Source organism: Prunus mume, linkage group LG2, assembly GCF_029339155.1.
Source record: "Prunus mume cultivar Tortuosa linkage group LG2, ASM2933915v1, whole genome shotgun sequence".
Classification (NCBI taxonomy): domain Eukaryota; kingdom Viridiplantae; phylum Streptophyta; class Magnoliopsida; order Rosales; family Rosaceae; genus Prunus; species Prunus mume.
The window spans coordinates 41,619,266-41,642,892 of NC_142699.1; the positions used below are offsets into that span (position 1 = coordinate 41,619,266).

The following is a 23,627-nucleotide window of genomic DNA, read 5'->3' on the forward strand; positions in this document are numbered from 1 at the left end:
AAAGGCCCAACTTTCGACCACAAGAAAGAAAAAAGAAAGAGAAAGGCCCAACTCTAAAAAAGGCCCAGCTCCAAAATAAATCATTTCTTTGTTGCCAGAAAGCCGAGCACAACACCAAGCACGCCCTCTAGGCAGTTGTCTTGTCCTCAGCCTCCACACGGCGATCTCCTCCAACGACGACGTCGTCTCACCTTCCGGAGAAACATCATCAACTTCTGCTGTCCATCTCCCCAATCTGTACACTGCCACGTGTCCCTTCCCTCCTCCCCCACTGTTCATCTCGCTGCTTCTCTGAACTCGCCGGAAATTTCTATCCGACCGGTCCCTGCAAATTCTGGTCTTCTCCGTCCCGCCCGCTGCTTCTCTACAACTAACTAGAACGCACAATTGACAAATAGCTCCTGGCTTTCGAGGATGCCGTTTTGTTCTCACTGTAGAAAGAAAGTCAGTGGAATTAACGATGGTGGTAGAATGTGGGTATCAAATTTTATTTATTTATTTTAATGATGGAGTTTCATGTTGTTAATATGAATTTGATTATGATTTCATTTTGTAATTGTTTGTAGATCGTGTTCTGGGTGTGGGAAGGTTTTAGAGTATGACCTTTACTCTGAGGAACCCACATTCGTTAAAAATGCGGCCGGCCAGGTATTGGTTTTCTTCTTCCGCTTCTGGGTTCTCATTCTGGTTCTGTTTATATTTGACACCAATTGCAAGCTATTATTGGCTTTGTATTCTGTTTAATGGTTTTTGATTGTGCGTTTGCAGAGCCAATTGGCTGGAAGAAATGTACGTAGCATTCAGAGTGATGACTCAGCTTCTCGTGCAAGGATATTCGAGAATGGTATGGTTTGTTAAGCTTTTTCTTTTCAAAGGTTTGGCTTTTCCGTTGTTTGTTTTGTTGAAGCTTTCCTAACCCCCCATGCACTATTAGCCTATGATTTCTGGGAGATATAAATACTTTATGATGGATAAGTTCCACTTTTCAAGTTCTTTTTAAAACAAAGAAAGAATCTTTTCTTTTTTTGGGTTCAAAGAAATGCTAACTTCTGCGTGGTGGGCGGACAGCTAGAATTTTCTCTGTAGGTGTGAGGTTAAATTATTGCATAAAGATCATCATTTTCTTTAGAAAGTCTGCTTGGAGACTTGGAGTAGACATGAAACTCGAACATAGAAAGGTTGTGGGGATCATGTGTTAGCATTTCTGGTCAAATCAACTAGAAGACAACCTTTAGGTTGCATTTTTCAATTGTATGTGTTTTTTATCCAATCATTCACAGACTTGACAGCCGAGAACAAGCATAGAAGGGAGATCAACTACTTTGCATTTGTCTACAGACTCAATGTTCTTATTGCATTTAATACAATGGTACTTGAGCCTCTTGAGTTCATTGAATATTACTATATTGGTTGAAATCACCTGCCAGTAACCAAGGCAGGTCATATTCCAGAGCAAAGACTGGAGTTAGTCTATATCACTGCTTTGCGATTTTCTTTTAAACTTAGCACATTCTGTTGCTGTTGATTATTTTTATTGATGTGAAGAGTGTGTCAACTTCCACAACTAAGATGATTAACTTTCACTTCCACTTTGAAATTTTAATAAACTTTAACATGGCCAATTTTTATCAAGGTTATGTAAAAATTGATGGTAAAAATTTACTGAAGATAAATATGATTTGCCTTATTAATCTGCTCATTTATTCTTTATTTCATTTTGCAGCTGAATACGAATTAAGATGCATGAGAAATGCTTTAGATATGGGAGAAAATGAAGAAATTGTTGACATTGCTAAGCGCTTTTTTAGAGTATGTCTACTTGTAATAATTAAGCTTCATTGTTGCTAGTTATAGAGAACTTACGAACATCTTAATCTGTGATCTGCTTTGCCTTTTAAAGATTGCAGTAGACCGGAATTTCACCAGGGGGCGTAAATCAGAGCAAGTGCTGGCTTCGTGTCTTTACATTGCATGTCGGTAAGGAAACCCCTTATTACTTTTGCATATTATTAATTTTTATTTCCTCATGTTATTCTTGAAAAAATGAGCTTGAATAACTTCTCTTTGGTGCTTAGAGAAATTACATTAACAGAACACTTAGGGGTGGTAACCAATGTAGTCAAACTCTGTACATAGAAAGTTTAAAAACATAATTGAAAAAAAAGAATCTTAAAGAAGAATGTTTAAACTCGTAAAAGCTTCTCTGTTCATGTACCATCAAACTTCAACTGATACGTCAAGAGGATTAGAGTTGCTTATTCTAATTCCGTCCTTAATCGTCTCAAATTCCTGGATTGGAAGCGATGATCAGGTTGTTTTAAGTCGCTTCACCCCACCCTTTTAGCATCTGTTATTCTTAATCTGTCTAAAAGTTCCACTTAGTTTTGGTAGGGCTGTTTGATTCATATAGTTGTAGTTTAGATGTTTGACCACTTGTCCACATAGTGTTGTACTGGTTTTGTTTGTAATAGAAGTTGTTTCTTGTGGAAAAAGAAGATATACATTAGGAATGTGAAAGGCAAGTTAGGTATATGTCTGACCTGAAACATTGTCACACCATGATATTGAAGAGCTAAGACCATGGCATTAGCCTTTCCATTTAATATATGAAAAATGTAATTGAACCAGATGGTTAGATTACATTATTTGTCAGACTTTGGGTTCCTATTGGCTCAGATTTTTACACTACCGTATGTCTCTCAGGTCTACTGGGATTATTATATCAGGGCTCCCCCAAGACCCACTTGAATTCATAACATTGTTTGCTTGATGTATGACTTAGGGTGAGGATTTTATTAGATTTTGAATTCTTGTTACATAGTCTAGAATGCTGATTGGTTAAGTTATTTTTTTTGTGTGGGAATTTATGGAAGATTCAATCTAGAATCAAATTAACAACTAATGAATAACGGAAACAAAAACAAAGGAATTTGTTTGTTTACGTTCTTTAGGGTGAATATGGTTTGTTTGGTTTTTCACAGTTTAGGGCCATCATTATAAATGAGAGGTCATAATATCATTAGCACATTTCTGAAGTGGTAGAGTTTTTATTGAGATTACATTATTGCTTTAGGCAGTACATTGATACAATTAGTGAAGTGAAAGACTAACCATTAGAGAGATGTTTCTGTCACAATACTGCATTTGAAAGTGAGTACTGTATAGATTGACCAGAACGGCTGTTTATATTTCTAAAAACAATTTATGTGCTAAAGATTCTTCTGAAAAAATTAATCTGCTGAAATGGAAAGAACTGAAAAAATTGAAGGTAAGCAAACGCTCAACCTAAAGCACATTTGGATAGCATATGACCAAGTCAAGTGTGCTTTGCAGAATACTAGACAACTCACATGCACATTTTTGTGTGGATGATTCATAGGGTGGGTGGGTGGAAACATAATAGAAGATAGAACGAGAATGAAAATATTTGTAAACTGAAGGTGGCCTTGTCAATAATTCAGGATAAGCTGCAAGTGCAGTGATGTGAATTAACAATTTTGTTAAGTGAAGTATGCTGTTCAATGATGCCGCAAAAAATATCTAATGGCTAACCCCATTATATCCATTCTTGGTTTAGTTGAGTCTTCTGTTACATTTTTTTAGAAGAGACGAAATTTTATTGCATAAGACAATAAAAGCGTGCGTGGTCCAGATATCATTCAGAAGAGTAGAGTAGATGATATTTTCCATTAGGAAGATATCATTAAGGTGAGAGTACACAACATTGGCCTTTGTATCAGTAAGTCAGTAGATAAATGAGCATATTGGACATGCTGCTTGACCTGTTCATTAGAAGTATCTGAGTGCCACAAATAAGGATTACAGGCTAAAAGGGTTTATACATATCCTTAATTGAAGGAATTGTAATTTTCCTTTTGTTGTTGTTTTCTTTTCAAGATTCCTACTGAAAATCAAACATTATTAGAGATGTGTGAATTATATATTACTTGGCTCTTATGAAAGTCTTGGCATATTGGTGTTATGCAGTTATGCTAATTATATCCTGTTGTATTTATATTTTCTATCCATATTCAATTTCAGCCATAATGATATGCACTATTATTGAATCTGAATCTTGTCTTGCAGGGAAAAGAGGAAGCCGTATCTTCTTATTGATTTTTCAAATTACTTGAAGATAAATGTGTGAGAAAGCCTTACCTTTTTCTTTATCCCTTTTCCCTTTTCCCTTCTCATTTGACTTTGTTCTCCCTTGATTCTCAGTAATGACATTCTGATTGACTTGATTTGAATTTAACCTTCAACAGTTTCCTTCTGGATTTGATATTGTTTCATATAATTTGATTTGCAGTTATGTGCTAGGTGCCGTGTTTTTGCAGCTTTGCAAAGTTTTTATGCTTGATGAGCACCCAATTGTTCAAAAACCTGTTGATCCATCTTGGTTTATTCATAAATTTACAGAGAGTAAGTGTCTGAAAATCCTGTGTTAATGAAAAGCTTTCTTACTCTAGGATATAAATTAAATGCAATTGAATGTGTACAAAGTATTTGTATCCTCCTGTTCCAAACACAAGGCCAGCACTTTTTAAGCGGTGTTGAAATTGTTTTGACTAAGTGGTTATGTTGAAGGATACATATGTAGTTATTATTTATTTCTAAAAGCTTTTGCTTTTTACAATACAACAGAAATATCAAATGAAACAAAATGAGTTGTTGTATGCTTTTCTGATTTGATGGGACTGTTTTGACTAATAGGTACTGTTGCTATAGTTGTACATCCTGTATGTTTAACACCTCTGTTCAGTGCTTTGTTTAATCTTTTGAGCAATTTTTACACTTAGCCACTTAAAGTTTGCAGGTAGAAGTAGCTGGTCAGGGGCTTTAAACTTATGACCCTCATGCTCATAGATAGTTTGGATGTCTATTCATAATGTTTACTTTCCAGCTACACAACTCCAATTCTTTGCTGCCTTAATTTCACTATTTATTTTCATTATGTAATTTGATTGTGAGAATAGATCTGACATGCCTTTTGCCTTTTGCCTTTTGGTACATATATTTGAGTTTGCTGGTATACTCCATGGCTTAAGTATAATATTCAAAACCTGTGAATTTTTTTGTTTTGGTAAGAAATCACTATAAATTTGTTTTAAAAAATAATAAATGAAACTTTAGTCATGTGAATTAATCATGGGTAATAATAATTGAAACTCTATTCTTGTGAAATTATTCACTTGTATAATGTCGAATCTGCGTTTCTGTTACCATTCTGGTTCTGGTTTAAAGTAGTTAGCTAGATGTAAAATTATGTGACTGCATTTAAACAGGGAGACATAACAGTTACAAATATGCTTTGTAGGTTTACCAGGAGGAACAGATAAAGGGGTTATCCAAACTGCACAGCGGATTATCACTAGCATGAAACGGGATTGGATGCAGGTATGTTATCCCTTTTCAGTATCGCATTTAATGCATTTTGGGTGTCAGGTGTAGTTGTAAATCATCAAGGAGGTTGAATGTATCATATGACAGATCTTCAATTTTTTACAGACAGGCAGAAAACCCAGTGGGCTATGTGGTGCTGCATTATATATATCTGCACTTTCACATGGTCTCAAGTGTTCCAAGTCTGATATTGTAAGTCGGACTCAATTGCTACTGTGATGTGATAACGAAATTTTGTAATGAGTTGGTTTCTTTGTGTATACTCGTTATCCCAGTTAGAACTTTCTAGTCATTGTTTTGGTTCAATTTTCTAATACAATTTTTTTCATATTATATACAAATTTATAAATAATCCTACATGTATTTATAAAAAAACCCAAGCACTATTTAAACATAGAAACACACCCAAAATCAACCCCAAAGTCAACTTTTTGGGTGTGTTTATAAATGGGTAGTGAGTGTAATGATCGGTTTTGGGTGTGTTTATATGTTTAAATAGTGCTTGGGTTTTTTTATAATTTCAACCCCCATTTTGGGTGTTTTAGTGTCCCTTCTTTATATTGTTTCAAGTTGTGAACATCTTGTTTCTTAGTCATATTCAGTCCTGTGCTCTGAATATGTTGTTCTGTCAAATTTTTCTTGGGAAAGATATGTAACACTTCATTTATTTATTTCATTTTATATGATGTTATGTTGTATATTTTTATCAGATCAGAATTGTGCATGTTTGTGATGCAACATTGACCAAGCGGCTGGTTGAGTTTGAGAATACAGAATCTGGAAGCTTGACGGTATGTTTCTTGCAGTGAGCCCATGTATGGTAATTTGCAACATTTCCATTTTGGCAACATAATCTCAATATACGAGTACAGCATTAGGTGCAACTAAAATTTGAAATGTCCTACATCTATTTCCCAACTTGCCTGTACATGGGACATGACTCCATCTCCACATTTTTCTGGACAAAAAAACAATGAATGGTAACAGCAATTTGACATGTTAATGCATTTCTATGTGTATTGCTGTCGTATTTTTTGGTCATTTCTGTCTATTTGTTTTTTCAAATATGGTTTTTTTTCTTCTGGTCATGTGTATTGCTATTCTTATAAGGTGATTGTTGTACTGTTTTTGAGATTTAAATAAAAGTTATGTTTCTTGTAAACAAAAAATAATAATGTAGATCTAACAGCTATTCCATATATGATATTTTCCTTTCCATGCATTTGTTTGTGATAATACCAGTATTGCACTCTTTTTCTGACTATAGATTGAAGAGTTCCTTGTAAAGGCAAGGGAGCTAGAAGAATTAAGCCAAGAACCAAACTTGGCAGTAAAAGTTGATAACACAGATGAAGTCCTTTGTGAGCATAAGGGTAGTGCAAAACCTTTTCAATATGGACTTTGTAGAGTTTGCTATGATGACGTGAGTCCAAATTCGCTTTTTTTTTTTTTTCTCCTGAAGTTCTGTTTATCATTTACATAGACATAATGTGTATTGTGCTTTAACGTGTTGGTGTAGTTTATGCAAATTTCAGGTGGACTTGAGGGAGGGTCTAATCCTCCAGCTTTCCAGCGTGCCGAAATAAAGAGATTGGAAGAAGCATCTACTGAGGAAAATGCTAATGACTCTGGTGTTGATAGCATGCCTTGTCAAAGCCTAGACAACAGTAAAGAGATATTAAATGTAACTATTAAATTTAGTTATTTTCTGCTATGTATTAAGTAATTATTAGTAAAATAACAATAGGAATATTTCTTATGTGAAAAATGACTGTTTGAATTCTTTGCACATAATATGTGAAACCCTTTAGAGAAATGGTGATTCTTGATTGATTGCTGCGCTAATACTTTAGGCAGCATTAATTCTGCTTTCGTTTCTTAATATTAATGGGCATGACTTTTAAGTTGATGATTTGGCGTTGAAAGGTATTTATTTTCCTTGTTTGGGTTAATTAGGTTATTCCACTTTATTGAGATGTTTGTGGAATGGAACTGAAGGTTGGGTGCTTGTTATGCTAGTGTCCTTGGGAAATGCTATTGAAGGACCCGCTCCATTATGTTTGTTTAGGTGTTTGTAGATGGGGAGAGGTATAGTAGGGTTGGGAATTCTCTCTAAGGCTAGTTTTCTATATCGAAATAGATATTTAAGATAGTTTGTTTTGGGAACTTTTGGTCCTTGTCAGTTTTCTATGATAACTCTTCTACCTTGTACAGCTTAATTACTATCCTCCCCACTCATATGAAAAAGTTTGTCTGATGTTTATTTTTCCCCATTCCATTTTGATAGTGTGAGAAAGAACCGAACAATTCAAAAGCAGAAAGTGGGGGCGAAGGATTGCAGTTTACGGAGCCTGAAAGTGTTGGTAGGTTCCTCTCTCTCCCTCCTTTCATTTTCATTTTGCAGTCCCATAAATAGTATCCCAATAAAGGGTCTTATATATGCATCTTTATTTTACTGGAAGGGTTGCTGAAAAATGTGATGTTTTAGGTGATGATACGGTGAAAACAGGTGCTGAGGTGGGTACTGAAGATTGTGATGAACCTGACAACCTTTCGGATATTGATGACGCAGAGGTGCGGAATTACTAACGTAAATGTGTCAATTTTTTTATTTTCTTTATAGAAGTAAATTTTATTGTAACAGACCCTTGAGTTCCAGATACCAAACTCTTATTTGGGGCTGCTCCACAGTGATATAAAAATTGATTATTAGTGATTTTATAATCTAAGACTAACAGCAACACTGGACAGGCACTTTAATTTGCACCAAGTTCTAATTGTGCTAAAATTTCTGTTGGTTGACTCTGCCACATTGTACGGTTGTTTTGCCACATTGTACAGTTGTTTTTTGTCAGATCCAATAACAGCAGTGGTTATATATTTTTCTATTTTCATGATGTTTTAACTTTCATGTTGTTATTTTATCACGCAGTAACTTTACCAGAGTTGGGTTTGCCCTTTTAATTTTTGTTTTACTGAAATGCTATAGATACTGATATAGAAAGTGTTGCTTATTTTGTTTGCACTTCAAAATACAACTGATTAGCTATCATAATGATTAATAATGAAGCACAAATGTCATTGCTCAACGCCTCTTCTTAGGGCTTATTCCCGTTGTTTTAAATTTTGTATGCCCTACCTTGATTCTCACATCAAAGAGTGTGATCACATATGTTATTATCTCAAATGATGGTTTCCACTGATTGGTTACTAATGTATCTACCATGATGACCACTTTCTGTTGAGAGTAGTTCATAATTGTTTATTTGTATTTTTTGCCATGAATTGTTTACTTGTTTTTATGCATGCATAAACTATACATGTTACTTCATTTTGGTTCATTTGCTTGTAGTTTTGGGTCATTACTGAAGATTTAGGCTTTGTGCAGGTTGATAGCTACCTTCTAAATGAAGAGGGGAAACGTTACAAAAAGATGATTTGGGAAGAAGTGAACCGGGAGTACATTGAGGTACCATAATTGACTCTGCATTTATTTACCATTTCTTGATTCTTCTATGGATTGTAGTTTTGCATCCCACAGATGATGAAAAAAGTTTCATATCAAATATATCTCTATGGAACTGAAAAGACTGGTTTTTGGTTCCGGAGGTTAACATTATTTTGTAACCGCACGATTAAATGTAGTTTACTTTCTTACTTGCTAGAGTAAAGAAGCAAGCAAGAGCACCAAAACCTTAGCGTTTTAGGCAGAATGTGTAATGGCTTGGGGACTACAAAGTCAGTTTTGTCTACATGTATTGTTACTTGTTACATCATTTAAAGACTGTTACTTTACAGTCTGAGTAGCGAACCTACTTTGTGTTGGTGTCTAAGGTAGCAACAGAACTCTACGTCATTTAGGGGGATGTAGCATTCAATTGTTCACATTAGGGAAACTTTCTGACAATGGATTGTATGAGGATGTACAAGTTTTAGAACTTGATTTTATACAGCTGCTTCCTATGTCCTAGCTTAAAGCAATGTAATAGAACCCAATGACAATTTTTCATTATATACACTGGTAAAGGTCATGATTGCTCAGGGAAAGCATCCATAGTAATGGGGAGTGAGCTTCTATTGGAACCCATCTTATTTTTTGTTCCTCATTTGGTCCTTTATAACTCTCTGCTGCCGCCAACCCTCCCTCTCCCCCTGCCATTCTAAAGCTTAGCTGTGTCATGTACGGCATGATATACCTGGAGCTATGTTGGTTTTATGCTTTCATCCTACGTATCTCAGTGATTCATTAAACTTTTGCAGGAGCAAGCAGCTAAGGAGCGAGAAGCCAAGGCTGCTGGTATGGATCCCAGCTGTCCAGAAGATGCAAAGAAGGTAGCCACAGCAAAGAAAAGAAAGGTGGGCCTTTTTATTCTCCAATCTTTTTGTAAGAGGAATTTATGATGAGTTCTTTTTTTAGCAAGATTTCATTTGTCTATATGCATGTGCTGGTCTTGGTTCTTTTTTTATTTTACTTTTTATTGTCAGATTATACGAAGTTCGAAACAAGAATTGCCGCGTGGAAGTGAAAGAAAACACTTTATCACTGCCATGCTCTTAAAGTGATTTTAGATACAGAGGCATGAACATAGTCAGTGGGAGCTTCAATCATTTAAATTTTAATTGAGATACCTGACTTGTTGGAGCATAGATTGTTCATTTCCTTGTTCTGTTTCACCAGAATAGTTTTGCGAGAAGTTCTGTACAGTTATGGCTGATCCAAAATTGTAGCTCCATTTATAGGCCTGATATGCTGCAGAACAGTGGCAATGAATTCCAGAAGATTTAGTATATTAATATCAGATTTGCTCCCTACCAGTTCCGCTCTGTCATTGCTCTTTAATATGATGCACAGTTTTTTTATTGATAGGCGCAATTATTTTTGTCTTCATAAGTTTTCACAGAATGTACAACCCTTTATTTTATGAATTTTAAATTTCAGGAAAGGCAACTAGCTCGAGCAGCTGAAGCAAGGAATGATACTGAAGCTCAAACTGCTGCAGAAGCTGTCCACCAAATGTTGACTAAGAAGGTATTGATAGCTACCTATAATTAAATAAGAAAAGAAAAAGAATGTATTATAACCAAGAGGCTCTAGTAAGTAGCTAAATTAAGTAGCTCATTCTTGACCGTTATCTCTTTCTACGTTTAAGAATAAGACACTCAAAAGTGGGAGTGTTTATTCCTGACCTTGGAAAGAAAAAAAGAAATTAGGTCAATCAATGATCATCTGCAAACATAAGGCCCTTTACAGCCTATGTCTATGACGTTTGCCTTAAGCTGGAGGGAGAGTAGATATTAACAAATCCTAGCTTGCTGTGAACAGAATCATGAACATGCTGCCTATTTAGTTTTAAGCCCCACATTCTGATGTCGTAGCGTTTGAACACCTATGCACTTTCAATGCTGCCTTTTTTGTTGTTGAGCTTTTTTAATTGTTTCTGAATAAAATGTTTAGTTAGATTGAATAGGGGTTATTGAGGGTTTATTATTGCAGCGTTGAGAAATGTTTAAGGGGGTTTGGGGCATTGGGCTTAAGGTTTAAGTGTTTAGGATTTAGGTGCTTATAGACTTAAGACCTAAACCTTAAGCCCTTAACAGAATTAAACAATGATGCAAAAAGTTAATTTATTGAGTGAATTCCTACTGAGTTACATTTGGGGATCTTCATACGAGCTTTGAAAGAAATTGGAGCCCTTCAACATGATAATGCTCAGAGAATCCAAGAGAGACACAAAATCGCTGTTGTTTGTATTGTCACCCACATACACTAAAGTAATTCAATACAAGAATCCAGTGAGATTCTCGTGAGACAAAATCGAGGGCGACGAGATCTGAGCAAGAAGATGTAATAGAATCCAGGATATAGTACTAGTGAAAGAAGAGTTGTGGTCCATTTCTTTGTGGTAGGTTAGGGCCCCATAGTAGTTGGGTGGAAGTCCATTTCCGGGTCCTTGTGACTTTTGAAGTTTACCTGTAGTATGGCTTAGATAAGAGTTGCATAGAGAAAATGAAATTAGGGTAGGGCCTACTGTAAAGTGTATGTTCCAGGAATTTAGTTGATTGACCAAATGTTGAATTAAACGGGTGATTAATATTATATGCTGTATGTGTGCAGCACTGGTGTTCATTCATATTGTTTTTTCATTAATTTTTAATGCGGATTTGTAGGCCACATTGTCTATTTCTACCAGGTTTTTGATGGATTTCAACATGGTTTCCTTGCAGAGACTCAGCTCAAAAATCAACTTTGATGCCTTAGAGGACATGTTCCAAACAGCTGTACGTGCCTCTCTTATTGGGTTCAAGTTTTTAATTATTCTGAATTTACATTTTCATTTGTTCCTAAGGCAAGTTTCACCATATCACACAGAAAATATGAACCTACCTTTGATGCTTTATACCTGTTTCACTTATTTAAGTCTTGTATAATCCCCTTTGAACCTTCTGTTCGAAAGCATTTGGTTACATCACCAGGGCGTTCACGGATACTTTCAAGATGTGGTGAGAACAAAATTCACTTTGGGGTGGCTGTCAAAAATCGGAGGGTTTAAATGGAAGCTGAAAGTGGAAAAAGAAGTGGGTGGTGATGTCTGGTTGGTTAAGAATGGAAGCTGAAGGGAGTATTGGTGGAGAGTTAAGTAGAGAGAGGTGTGAGCTTATGAGATATTTTTAGAGTAGAGTGAAATGGATAAATAACAAATTGAAGCAATCCTTGCTGTAGAGTATTATTGGTTGAAAAGATGAAGACTTGGGCTAAGAGACTCCTATATGGCCAGCCACCCATGGTGGGTATGGGTCTTGGACTTACGGACTTAGATTAGACAAACGGATTTGGCTTAGGCCGAATAGGATAAGTTAGCAGTTCTAAGCCTCCTAATTTCGGGGCTGAGATGATCACCTTCTTGGCCCAGAAGCGCCATGCCCCGTCTCTATTTTCTCTCTCTATCTAAGGCAGGCACGCACACACAAACATAAGATTTTTCCACGAATCCTCCAATGAAGTATGGTTTTGCTTGTTCTAACAGGAGGCTCTAGATAACTCCAAGAAAAAGAAAGAATCACATCCTGACATTGATGCTGAGATGCAACATGAAGAGGGGCTTGAATTCGATGCATACAAAAATGATGAATATGAAGATGATGGAAATGAAGGAACAGTTGGCTACAATATTCTTGATCCTGAAAATGTTGATGAACAGTACGACTATGAAGATTATGGTTATGGTGATGACTACTGATGTAGCTTTCAATCAGCAATTTAACAACTTTGAAAATTCTCATTGGCTTAAAATCATGTCTATAGCTTAAAATTTGATTTTTAAACAACCAAATAAATATCGAACTTGGAATTAAAACCCTAAAAGTGCTTTGGGACTCAATTTTCTATCAAATAGGTAAATTGAATTTAGATTTAGAAAGTCCATAAGGTGGTCTTTCAATTCTCCGAAAATATTTTTCTCAAAAGTTAATGGGTGTCTGTCTCGAATTGAAAAATCTGGATTCTATCTAATTAATTATCAGTGACCAAAATAATTAATAAAATGGAAAATGGTGATCAATTTGACAAAAATAAGGTTGCAAGACCAAATGTGATGGGAGTGAAAACCAAGTGACCAAAAAGGAACTATACCTTTTTATATGAAAGTGAGGAGATACACAAAAGAAATTAGGAAAGAAAATGAGACAGAAGAGAAAGAATGAGGAAGGGGTTTGTTACTCAAGTGATTAAGATCATTTATCCTTTGCATCTTAGGTTTTACGTTCGATTTTCCCTCCTTGAATATCAGTTAGGTAATTTTCCTGGATTTTCCTGTACCAAGATCTACTAATATTATAGACTGGTTAATTTAAAATGGGTACCACGTCCCTTGAATACTTGGAAACTCAATTTTGATGGATATGACTTCTGTATCTGTACTGGAGGCAGAAGCTTTAGGTCTAAAGCTTGGTCTTATTTGGACTAAAGCGTGTTGGAATGTCTAATATTGGCTAATTGAAGGCGATTCCCAAATACTTATTGAACTCCTCCAGAAAACTGGTTCACCTCCTTGGCAAATTCTTCCTATCTTTCAGGATATTGAAGATCTCCTACAACATTTTCAGATTTTTGAAATTCGGCACTTGTTTCGTGAAGCAAATATGGTTTGCTGATGTTCTGCCTAATTTGGGTCATCATCAACAAAATCTTTGTATTTGGTAATATGTTCCCATATTCTGTGGCTATGCAGACTGTTGTTTTATCGTATTCCTTTTCTTATTTTCGTCTCCTCTTTCATTGTATATCTTTAATTTAAAAACTAAAAATAAATATATATTGCCAACAATGCACCTATTTTTCATCTTGTACTTGTCAACGGGGTCTAGCCCAGTGTAAAAAGATCTTGATTTGCAAACTAGTGGTCTTAGGTTCGAACCCCCATAGCACTGTAGTAGTATAGTGTATGTGTGTGAGAAACCCCATACCCCTGTAGTTTAGACTATTACTTGAACCTAAAACCACTAATATGCAAGTCAAGTGTAAGAAATATGCCTTAAAGCCAAACATTTGATGTTGCTTTTTAGATATTTCGCCATCACTTACGAGATCATTGTTTTCAACCATGATATATGATTTATAATCATAACAGTAGGATTATCAATTGAGCATTGATCATCTGCAAAGACTAGTGCACATTACATCTGCTCAATTGGGAGAATGACTAATCTCAAGTAATTGGGTGTAGAGATACTAAGATATGTGTGTAGGTGCTTATAGAGATACGTACACTGAATGGGATCAAACCACGAGTTATAGGATATAGGTCTTACTCACATGTCAAACTAGAACTCATAAGTTGTAATAGTGTAAACTAGTCCTTAGGCCTGAGACGTCATATTTGTCTTGTGGGTGAGTTGTTTGTCTTTGAAATTACTAAACAGTTGTGTCGATAGATATGATTCAAAAGGTGATCTTTATGATTCTTGATAAGCTCATAGAGGCAAGTGAATGTACAACAAGGGATCTTTGCTCTCAGTAAGGAAAAAGAATTCTCCAAAGATATGATTGATGAAATCTCTGCAGAGTAGTGGATATGACTAGAAATGAAGTTTCTAGACATAACCGATGTGATCATATAAGTGGAAAATTCATATTTGGGTTTTGACAAAAGTATTCATGCCTTGCTAATATGAATTAGGAGCATTATACCATAAAGGACTCAATTGCACAGCAATTCAACTTGAATAGGTTCTTCACATTTCTACTTAGCTTGGGTAGCCATGACATATTGCTTGGTCACTCATGGCTTGTGGAAGCCTTATAAGGTCTAATTGTAATTAGCCTTCACCAAAAGGGAGGATTAAATGATCTAATTTAATTTAGACACGGTTCGGAGGAATCAGACTTACCCACTGCCTTGCTAATTGAAAACTACGGATCACACACCAATAAATGTAATCTGAGAAACAAATGAAGTAGACAAGACGTTGAAAGTTAACGGGAAAATTTAATGGTCAAAGTCAACTCAATATGACCAAAACGGTTGAACAAGTCAAACTATATGGATTATGGTTATGACTTAATGGTTAAGTCGCAAATCATAATTAGTTATGACTTAATGGTTAAGTTGCAAATCATAATTAGATTATTAATTATGAAGTTAGTTTGACAATTAGACTCGGTTTGGGCTTTAAAGGCATTTTGGCCCAAATGGCAAAATAGCCCAAGGACCCATTGGGCATAGGAGCAAGTGTTGTATGACAACACAAGTAAAATGAGGCCCAAGAGAAGCGCCAATACTCCCTTGGCCATCTATATTAGTGGGGAGTTTTCCTCACCCATGTGTTGGCTATATAAGCCACACTTAAGACCACTTCTCTCTAGGGTTTGAGCCTCCTAAGTTTGGGTGTGGTGTTGAGAGAGAGGATAGATAATCTCTTTCCGCCAACTGGTAAAAACTGGTCTTAGAGGTGAGGGCGAGAACCTTACCTCCTCTTGGCCATCTTCTTCACCTCTTCACTTTATTTGTGTGCATGAACTAGAGAATATTTACTTTGGTATCTTTGTGAGGAATTTATGGAGACTAAGCAAGGAAGAAGGCCTTTCCAAAGGTGAAACCTTGGAGACCATCCAAGAGTACTTCAAGGGTAAGAAAGTCTTATCCTTTCTCTAGGATTTTGATATGTTGGGCATAAAAATATTAGCCTCAAGATGATTTAAAGTTTCACTTCCTCCTCTTGAATAGTTGATTCATGCTTGATGTAACTTAAGATCCATTAAATTTGAATTTATATACATGTTTCCTTTATCAAGACCCTTTTCCACTCAGCTAGACGTGTTGTCCCTTATCTTTTTACTTTATGGATAACTTTTTTTTTAAAATTACATTTATTTAGGAGGTGGTTGCGGTTCGGTAACCGCGAGTTTTTACTCAAACCGCAAACCGACCGACTATTTGCGGTTTGGTGATTTTTGAAACCGCAAACCAACCGCATTTTGTGGTTTACCGCAGGTTACCGCGAATTAGCGGTTTAAAACCGCAAGTTCTCAAGCATTCACAAAAATATAAATTCACAACCTAAATAAATAAATACACAACCTCAATTTCTCAAACATATATAAATTCACAATCTCCTCAACTTCTCAAGCATTCACAACCTAAGAAAATTAAAGTTACAATTCCAAGCATTCCAATTAAGGTTAAACTTCTCAAGCATTCCAATTCCAAATTCTTTAAAGTTACAAACCAAAAGGAAAATGCAAAGCAAAATGAATTAAAGTTACAACCAAAAAGAAAAATCCAATTCAAAGTTAATTAAAGTTACAAACTAAAAGGAAAATGCAATGCACCAATGTTACAAACTAAAGTTACAAACTCAAGTGTTGGTGGTGAGTGGATTTGAAGAACCCCGTTGTGTTGTTTGAGCACCAATGTTATTTACAAATAAAACAACATAGTTTAGTACATTTTATTATAAGAAGAAACATAAATAACATTAGCATAAATAAACTAATTACTTACAAGTTGTCATATGTTCCATTTCCTTGTAGAATTCAACATCATCATCCGTGCGGCTATACTTTGCGGTTTGCGGTAACCGTAAGTTTTGAAAATCAAATACCGCAACCGCAACTGCAAATGCAGTTTGGTTCTTAATACCGCAAATGCGGTTCGGTTTACCGTGATTGCGGTTTCATTGCGGTAAATTGTCGGTTGGTTTTTGCGATTTTTCGGTTTAAAATGCCACCACTATATTTATTTATAGGTTAAAGACCTTTTTGGTCATTGGATTATACATGGAAATTCAATTTTTATTTATTACATTTATCTAAAAATTGTAAACTTTGCAAAACACAGTAACTAATTTGGCTAAATTTTTTTCTCAGTGACCAAATTAAATTTTCGTATAAATTGTATTTAACCCTTTATTTATTGGTTGAATTGAATGGAGAGAACTCTATCTCTCAACGCGTAGACGTAATGGATTACGTCAGAAGGATAGCTTGGAGAACTCAATGTAATATATATTTTTCTAAAGGCAGATTAGGTTTTCCTGGTTTTGGAGCAATAAGAAATATAGAATTTGACTATGTAGCCAATTATTCAATATTTCTACTACACATGAATCTCACGTTATGTTGATAACATTATTTATATTTCAGCTTGACAATTCTCACTATCGAACTATTTAAATTGGTTTGATTCAAACCATAATGAACGATTTATTATTTAAATTAGGAGTATAAAATCACAAAAATATTGTTGGAAGTTATCATACCTATTCCAAACGCTGAAGTTTGGAATCATGTGTAAACGCATATCAATCAACTAAGAAAAGAGAACTCGGTCAATTGACACCTTATTATTTTAATTGTCAAGTGCTCAAGTGGCAAGTTAATATGACACTAATCTCCTCGTTCGAGTCTACTCCAAAATGTAATTTATAATTTGAATTGTTCAAATTTTTTGTCCTCGCTCAAATATAACCCATAAAAAATTTATCCAAATCCGAAATTGGTTAGAGGCTTGATTATTATTGTGAACATTTCCTTGTTTAAAAAACATGGTTTTCTTCCATTTATTTGGTCACAATTAGATAATTAAGTGTTTTTTGATTTGAGTGAATTTTTGTAGGGACAATAATAACCCTAAAAGTAAACGACTTGAATCACGAAATAGATTGTGGAATAGATCAAAATGAGTGATTAGTACCGTATTAACTTATAGCTACTTAGAAATATGGACATAAATATACATATATGCAAAAAAAATTGATGGCCACCTTTTCTAGTCAAAAGGCTCAACAAGTCATACAGGCCAAGTTAATGAATCATGATCTAGAAGTCTAGTGGAAATATATATATATATACCTTCGGAGTTGGTCCATGCCATTGCCCCAACTGAGCTACAAACAAGGAGCAGAAACTTCACCACTCCCAGAAAGAAGTACAGAGAAAAAATCCTCTGCTTAATTAATCAAATGGATGAGGATGAAGTGGTGCTTTTGGGGTTCTGGACTAGTCCTTATGTCATGAGAGTGAAAATTGCTTTGGCAGAGAAGGGAGTCCACTACTACTATATGGAAGAAGGAAATCTTTTCAAGAAAAAGAGCACTTTGCTTCTGAAAATGAACCCAGTGTTTAAGAAAGTTCCAGTTATCATCCACAATGATAAGCCCATTTGTGAATCCCTCATCATCCTTCAATACATTGATGATGTTTGGAATGACAGAGCTCCAATACTTTCAGAGGATCCTTATCAACGAGCTAGAGCAAGGTTTTGGGTTGATTTTTTTGACAAGAAGGTAAGTGATCATAGTCAAAATTTTACAAATTATTTCACTTGATTAATTATTTTACCAGATGCCATTAATTGCTCCAACATATGTTTTTTTTTTTTTAACTTTTATGTATGGTGGTATATTGAAACACATAAAAGTTTCAGTCTAAATTTGGAGATATTCCGGTACCATACAATAATTTTTACTCACTAAAAGCCTATGAATTTATATATTTTTATTTTTTTTGGAGCGGTTTAACCCCGTTGACTCGACTCCATCTAAGGGAGAGTATCATTTTTTTTAAAATTTGATCCTCATGTAGTCATGCAAATTAGTCTTATCATGTTTGTGCAGATGGCAGACTGTGGGAGAAGGATGTGGGCTAGCAAGGGAGCAGACCAAGAGGCAGCAAAGAAAGAGTTCATAGAAAGCTTGAAGCTGTTAGAAGGCGAGCTTGGAGAGAAGCCCTACTTAGGAGGCGATCGCTTCGGCCTCTTGGATATTGCCCTGATACCATTCTCTTGCAGGTTTTACACATATGAGACTCTTTGCAATTTCAGCGTAGAGAAAGAGTGCCCCAAGCTCATCGAGTGGGTGAAAAGGTGCAGTCTGAGGGAGAGTGTTTCCAAGAGCCTTCCTGACCAATATAAAGTCTATGACTTTGTGTTGGAATTCAAGAAAATGCTTGGAATTAATTAGTAACAAAAGTTAAAAAAATTGTTTGCTTTAAAGATTCAGATTTGCTTGTATGTGACTAGGAATTGTAAGTTGGATTGAAGTATTGCCCTTGTTATAAAATAAGAGAGAGTGAATAAGTATTGCCCTGGTTATGCTTTCTCTTGAAAGTCCATAAATGAACGACACTCTCTTGTATATGCGACTCCCATCTCTATGAATACTGTATAAGAAATGAAAGTAAGGCAAAAAAAAAGAAAGAAAAAGGAATATTAGAACTCCAAACTACTAATTCACAAGTCCCAAAAACATAACTGGATCCATAATTTGCAAACAATAGGTCATTTCTCAAAGGACTTGAAAGTCACAAATATTCTTTCATTTCTTTTCAAGAGAAACGAATTACTAACAATAGAGTTACTGGATTTTAATTATTTCTTGTTTCCTGATGAAAGAGTAGCAACAAAAGCATCCATTGCCTTAACAGAAGACCCCTTTTCTTCAGCATAATCTCTTATTGACGATCTTATCTTCTCCTTAATCTCAGCAGCATTTTTCCTCATTCTCCTCCTTTCCTATTTTCATCTATCACCAAATCTATCACACCCTTCACCTCCTTGAGAGAAACCGAGAGGAAAGCAAGAGAGGAAAAGAGCTCTTGTAAGAGATAGAGTTTTTTGGGAAATATTGTGAGTGGGTGTAGAAGGGTTTCGGGTTTGGGTTATGTTGATTTAACTCATCAAGGGCTCATTTGGTACATCGGATTGTACTGACTAATTTATGTCGGATAGTATTGATTGTTTTTTCATAATATTATAAAGTGTTTGATGGTGTTCGGATAAATAGTCTGACTAAGTTAATATATAAGATTAGATTTTTTTTTTTCTTTTGTTTTTGTCAAAATCTATAACACAAGATTACATCAACTAACTCATTATCATAATTGTAGAACTTGGGATGTTTATTGATGGGGAAAAAAAAAATCACATCTAGATATATTTAAATAAAAAAATATTTTCTAATGGTTTTTGTGTTGACATCGTCCTTTTGCCATCCTCTTGTAAACTCAAATGCAATATTGAAATGTCCAGTTGAGATTTTACCAGATACAGTCAAATCCTGGTTGCATTGCTTTGACATCTATAGCAACCCAACCCAACAAACAAGTCATATATAAATTTAAATATAAACAAACAAGCCTAAAACTGAAAAATGAAGAAAGTATAAAACTTTAAATCAAAATGATGAAAATTGATGAAAGCAAGAAACAACGGACTTGTTGAAAGGAGAGAACGTCAGAGCCGAATTTGGACTTGTTAAAATCTCTCTCGATAGGTGGAGAAATATCCGTTGATTGCAGAATTGACTTCGTGGTGTTCTCTTTATCCTAGGAACTTCTCCCTTCAATTGGTTATGCAAACCCCACCAGCCCATGCAATTGCATTTTCACGAACTTGGACGTCGTCGATGGCGGTGAAGCGAGAGTCAACCTGTTTGGGCCAAAAGCAAATACACGCCGACCCACTTCTCAAAAGCCCACGAAACAAAAGGAATAGAAGAATGGGCTTCAAATATCAGAACATGAGTAACCCCAACCCACGTCTTTTTCAGAAAATGGCAGAAAAGTAAAAAATGCCAAGTCAAATGGCGATTATAAATCAGATTGGGCCCAGTCTACAAAATCTACCATTTCTCTCAAAAGGCCCAGGGACAAATCGACAGCGCTTTTCTGAAGAGGCCCACGTGATTAATCTGAAATAAACTTTGAAAAGTCAACAATTTCAACTAAATTGATAAAGAGTTGATAAAAGCAGGCAACTAGGAAGAGACTTCTCTGAAACTCTGTCACCAGAAGATCAAAAATCCCTTTTTACATATATATTCAGAGATATTTTCTGCTCCTAAGAAAGACACTATTTTCAAGAGATAAGTAGACTGTATCCAAGAGATAAGCAGGAAAACATGGAGTTGTTCAACTGGAAGATCAAACTAACCATCACAGCTTGAGCTCTCACGAGGTGCAGTTAAAATTGGAAAAAGGAATTAGGTTTTCTTTCAAGAAAAACAGGGAAGTGATAGCCATGAGAATTGACTACTGAGAGCTTATCTACAAGAATTGATAAAACCCCTCTTTCCTTGCATTTAAAAAATGAAAGATCTTTTTAGAAAATCAGCCGCCCATTTTAAATCAGAAAACTCTACTCCAAAACATTTCTCATAAATATAGGAGGGGTGAACAAAGCAAAGGACATCCAACACACAAAAAATCATCAATCAAACAAACAACCAAAAATCAACCAAAAGCTTACTTGAGCCACAAGAGAAACCAACTTTAGATTAGAACTTTCAAGTTCAGACTTAGATAAATAAGTCATTCAAAACGAGATTCCTCTCGTTACAAATTTGTTCGAGTTTTCACAAATATGAAAACCTCAACAAATTTTACAGTGTAGTTCCAGCCCATTAAGTCCTCAAGATCACCACTTCGCCCTTGCAGATTGAAGAGGCCCAGTGCCCATTCAAGCCTTCCAAGGCTTGAAATAGATTAAAGCTCTGCCAAATTCAAATTTTGGTATCGATTTGCAGTTGAAGCTTAGCAATTGGAGTTGTTAAATAGTTCAATCCAGCACAGACGTATATTACCCAGTCAGCCCGAATCAGAGACTTCTACCAGGCAGAAATGAAATTCCAAAGCTGTCTTTTTGTTTGTCTAGTGTTGATATGTCTATCTATAGTTTTGTAAAAGACAGTTTTGCCTAAAACAGTCCACCTTATTATCATTTGTTCTAGCCAAAACGACCAACTTTGTACTGAGATAAATTATGAAGTCCTCACCACTCCAAGACAAGAAAAGAACTTACTTGTGAAATATTCCTCACCCAAATTCACAATTGCTTGTTTAGAAATTAGTAACTTGGGGTGCAAGTTATCTATTTTTAAGGAGTCTGCTAAAATTTCTATTGCTAGCAGTGGCATGCTAGCACACCAAAGAAAGCTGACTTGTTGACCAGTCAATGGTTTCCAAGGCAGTGGGGAACTTTACCCTTCCATCACAGGAGCAAAACAAAACGGGTTAACAATTTGGCACGCCTGATGAGACTCGCCAAGATACATACTCGCCAGAATTCTTCTCAAGTTTATGAATATTGGAAGCTTTAGCCAAAACCCGCACCACGCCATGGAGATAAATCGTAGCTCTCGTGAGAAGGACCGAGTCAAGAAAGTGATGCCGACATAATCACCCCACGGTAGTACTGATGCACGTTCTAGGACCGGCTCTAGGAGGATGAATCAAATACAGAATCAGATTCACAAGAGGTTACAACATAGAGAAACCAGGATACTCTGAACAACATGACAGTCATGATGCAATGACAAGTTAACATGCAGTTTAGGAAGGACCGTGAGGCTCGCCATAGCGTAATTCCAAATCGATGTTGTAGTCCAGAGTTAGACCTTCCTTATGGCCCTCCACTAGGATTAGCATGGTCATACCAGGAGAACCCTCTCATTGCACAAATAGCTAGAATACCAGGGCATGAAGACATCCAGGCCTGGACAGAGGGGAGGAGCCCTTCTCGTCCAAGAATGTGAGGCCCCTGCCAGCTGAAGGCCCTGCACTAGTTCAGATTCAGCAGAACCAGCCGAACCTCACCTATTCCACAACCTTGGCACTTCTACCGAGCCACCAAAGTTGTTGCCCTACTGCACTGTAAGGATGGATCCCAATCCATTCCCTCCACCTGCAAGAGGCAGAAGAGGCAGATAGGAAAAACTGGAGGAATCATCCAGATCTAGAAGAAGAGGAAGAAAATAGGGAGGAAGCTCTACCCAGGCCATATAGGGCGGAGCCCAAGATTGATCACATCCAACAAGAACAGGGATGAAATCTGCACCTTGTCAATGCTTTGAATGACATGGGGGCATTACAAAGAATGATCAGAGAGATGATGGAGCCTGAAGCTAGAAGAGGAGAGAGGCCCACCTATAGAAAGCCATATTCGGCTTATATCGATCAGATACCTCTATCACCAGGCTTCAAGGTGCCAAACTTCACCTTGTTCAACGGAGAGGATCCATATGCTTTATCAGTTGAGCATATAGGCAGGTTCTCTGTCCAATGCATAGCCATAGAAAATAACCCTTTGTTAAAACTAAGGCTTTTTGGGCATTCTTTCTCTGGACAAGCTTTCACCAGTATACCAGTTTGCCAGCTAATTCTGTTCAAACTTAGGAGCAGATGGAAAGTGTTTTCCATGACTATTATTACAGGATTCATCTAGAAGTCACCATCAGTGATCTTGCTGCCCTCAAGCAGAGTGAAGATGAACCTGCCCAAGACTTCATAACCAGGTTCAAGAAGCTCAAAATGAAGTGCCGGATCCTTATGGAAGAAAGACACTTAATCCAAATGACTCAAATTGCTCTTAAAATCTCCTTGAGAAAAAGATTTGATGGAATGCTGTTTGGAGACTTGGCAGAACTAGCTGACAAAGCATCCAAATACGAGGAGCTGCTCGGGGAAGAACAAGAAGGGGAACTCCTCTAAAGGCACATACTACAAGTCTCATTCTTCTTCAATACATCTGATTAAGGTAGAATCCGAAGAAGGTACAGAAAGCTCGGAGGAGAGAGAGATTGCAGTGGCAGAAATGGCAAAACTAAAACATCCCATCGTTGCAAGGCTCTTACAAAGCCACCTAAGGATCAGAATCCGCCACCATTCACGGGAGGGTTTGTTCCAAACAAACCGACCCAGAACAAGGTCTATTCCTTCGATCTGACCAAGG

At 36.2% G+C, this 23,627-nt stretch overlaps 2 protein-coding genes across 3 annotated transcripts; both read left to right on the top strand.

Moving 5' to 3' along the window:
* The first annotated feature begins 51 nt into the window (after positions 1-51).
* Positions 52-12,766, top strand: LOC103322520 (transcription factor IIIB 60 kDa subunit-like). Of its 2 annotated transcripts, none has more exons than XM_089045677.1 (19): positions 52-473; positions 567-648; positions 769-844; positions 1,724-1,809; positions 1,901-1,977; positions 4,087-4,143; positions 4,310-4,422; positions 5,318-5,397; positions 5,509-5,595; positions 6,114-6,194; positions 6,671-6,826; positions 6,923-7,087; positions 7,691-7,766; positions 7,892-7,977; positions 8,792-8,872; positions 9,664-9,759; positions 10,343-10,432; positions 11,595-11,682; positions 12,429-12,766. In XM_089045677.1, the coding sequence occupies exons 1-18, from the start codon at positions 415-417 to the stop codon at positions 11,652-11,654; spliced, it is 1,608 nt and encodes a 535-aa protein (XP_088901803.1). In that variant the 5' UTR covers positions 52-414; the 3' UTR covers positions 11,655-11,682; positions 12,429-12,766. The 2 variants fall into 2 exon arrangements, with proteins under 2 accessions (XP_088901803.1, XP_008222669.2); XM_008224447.3 differs by having other exon boundaries at positions 11,629-11,682.
* Positions 12,767-17,776: 5,010 nt separating this feature from the next.
* Positions 17,777-18,992, top strand: LOC103322519 (putative glutathione S-transferase parA). Its single transcript, XM_008224446.2, has 2 exons — positions 17,777-18,186; positions 18,517-18,992. The coding sequence occupies exons 1-2, from the start codon at positions 17,863-17,865 to the stop codon at positions 18,859-18,861; spliced, it is 669 nt and encodes a 222-aa protein (XP_008222668.2). The 5' UTR covers positions 17,777-17,862; the 3' UTR covers positions 18,862-18,992.
* The last annotated feature ends 4,635 nt before the right edge of the window (positions 18,993-23,627 follow it).

Coding starts and splice junctions, on each gene's coding strand:
- LOC103322520 (XM_008224447.3), top strand. CDS start 415: ATGCCGTTTTGTTCTCACTGTAGAAAGAAAGTCAGTGGAATTAACGAT. Junction 1,810..1,900: donor TTGCTAAGCGCTTTTTTAGA/GTATGTCTACTT, acceptor TGCCTTTTAAAG/ATTGCAGTAGACCGGAATTT. Junction 5,596..6,113: donor AGTGTTCCAAGTCTGATATT/GTAAGTCGGACT, acceptor TATTTTTATCAG/ATCAGAATTGTGCATGTTTG.
- LOC103322519 (XM_008224446.2), top strand. CDS start 17,863: ATGGATGAGGATGAAGTGGTGCTTTTGGGGTTCTGGACTAGTCCTTAT. Junction 18,187..18,516: donor TTGATTTTTTTGACAAGAAG/GTAAGTGATCAT, acceptor ATGTTTGTGCAG/ATGGCAGACTGTGGGAGAAG.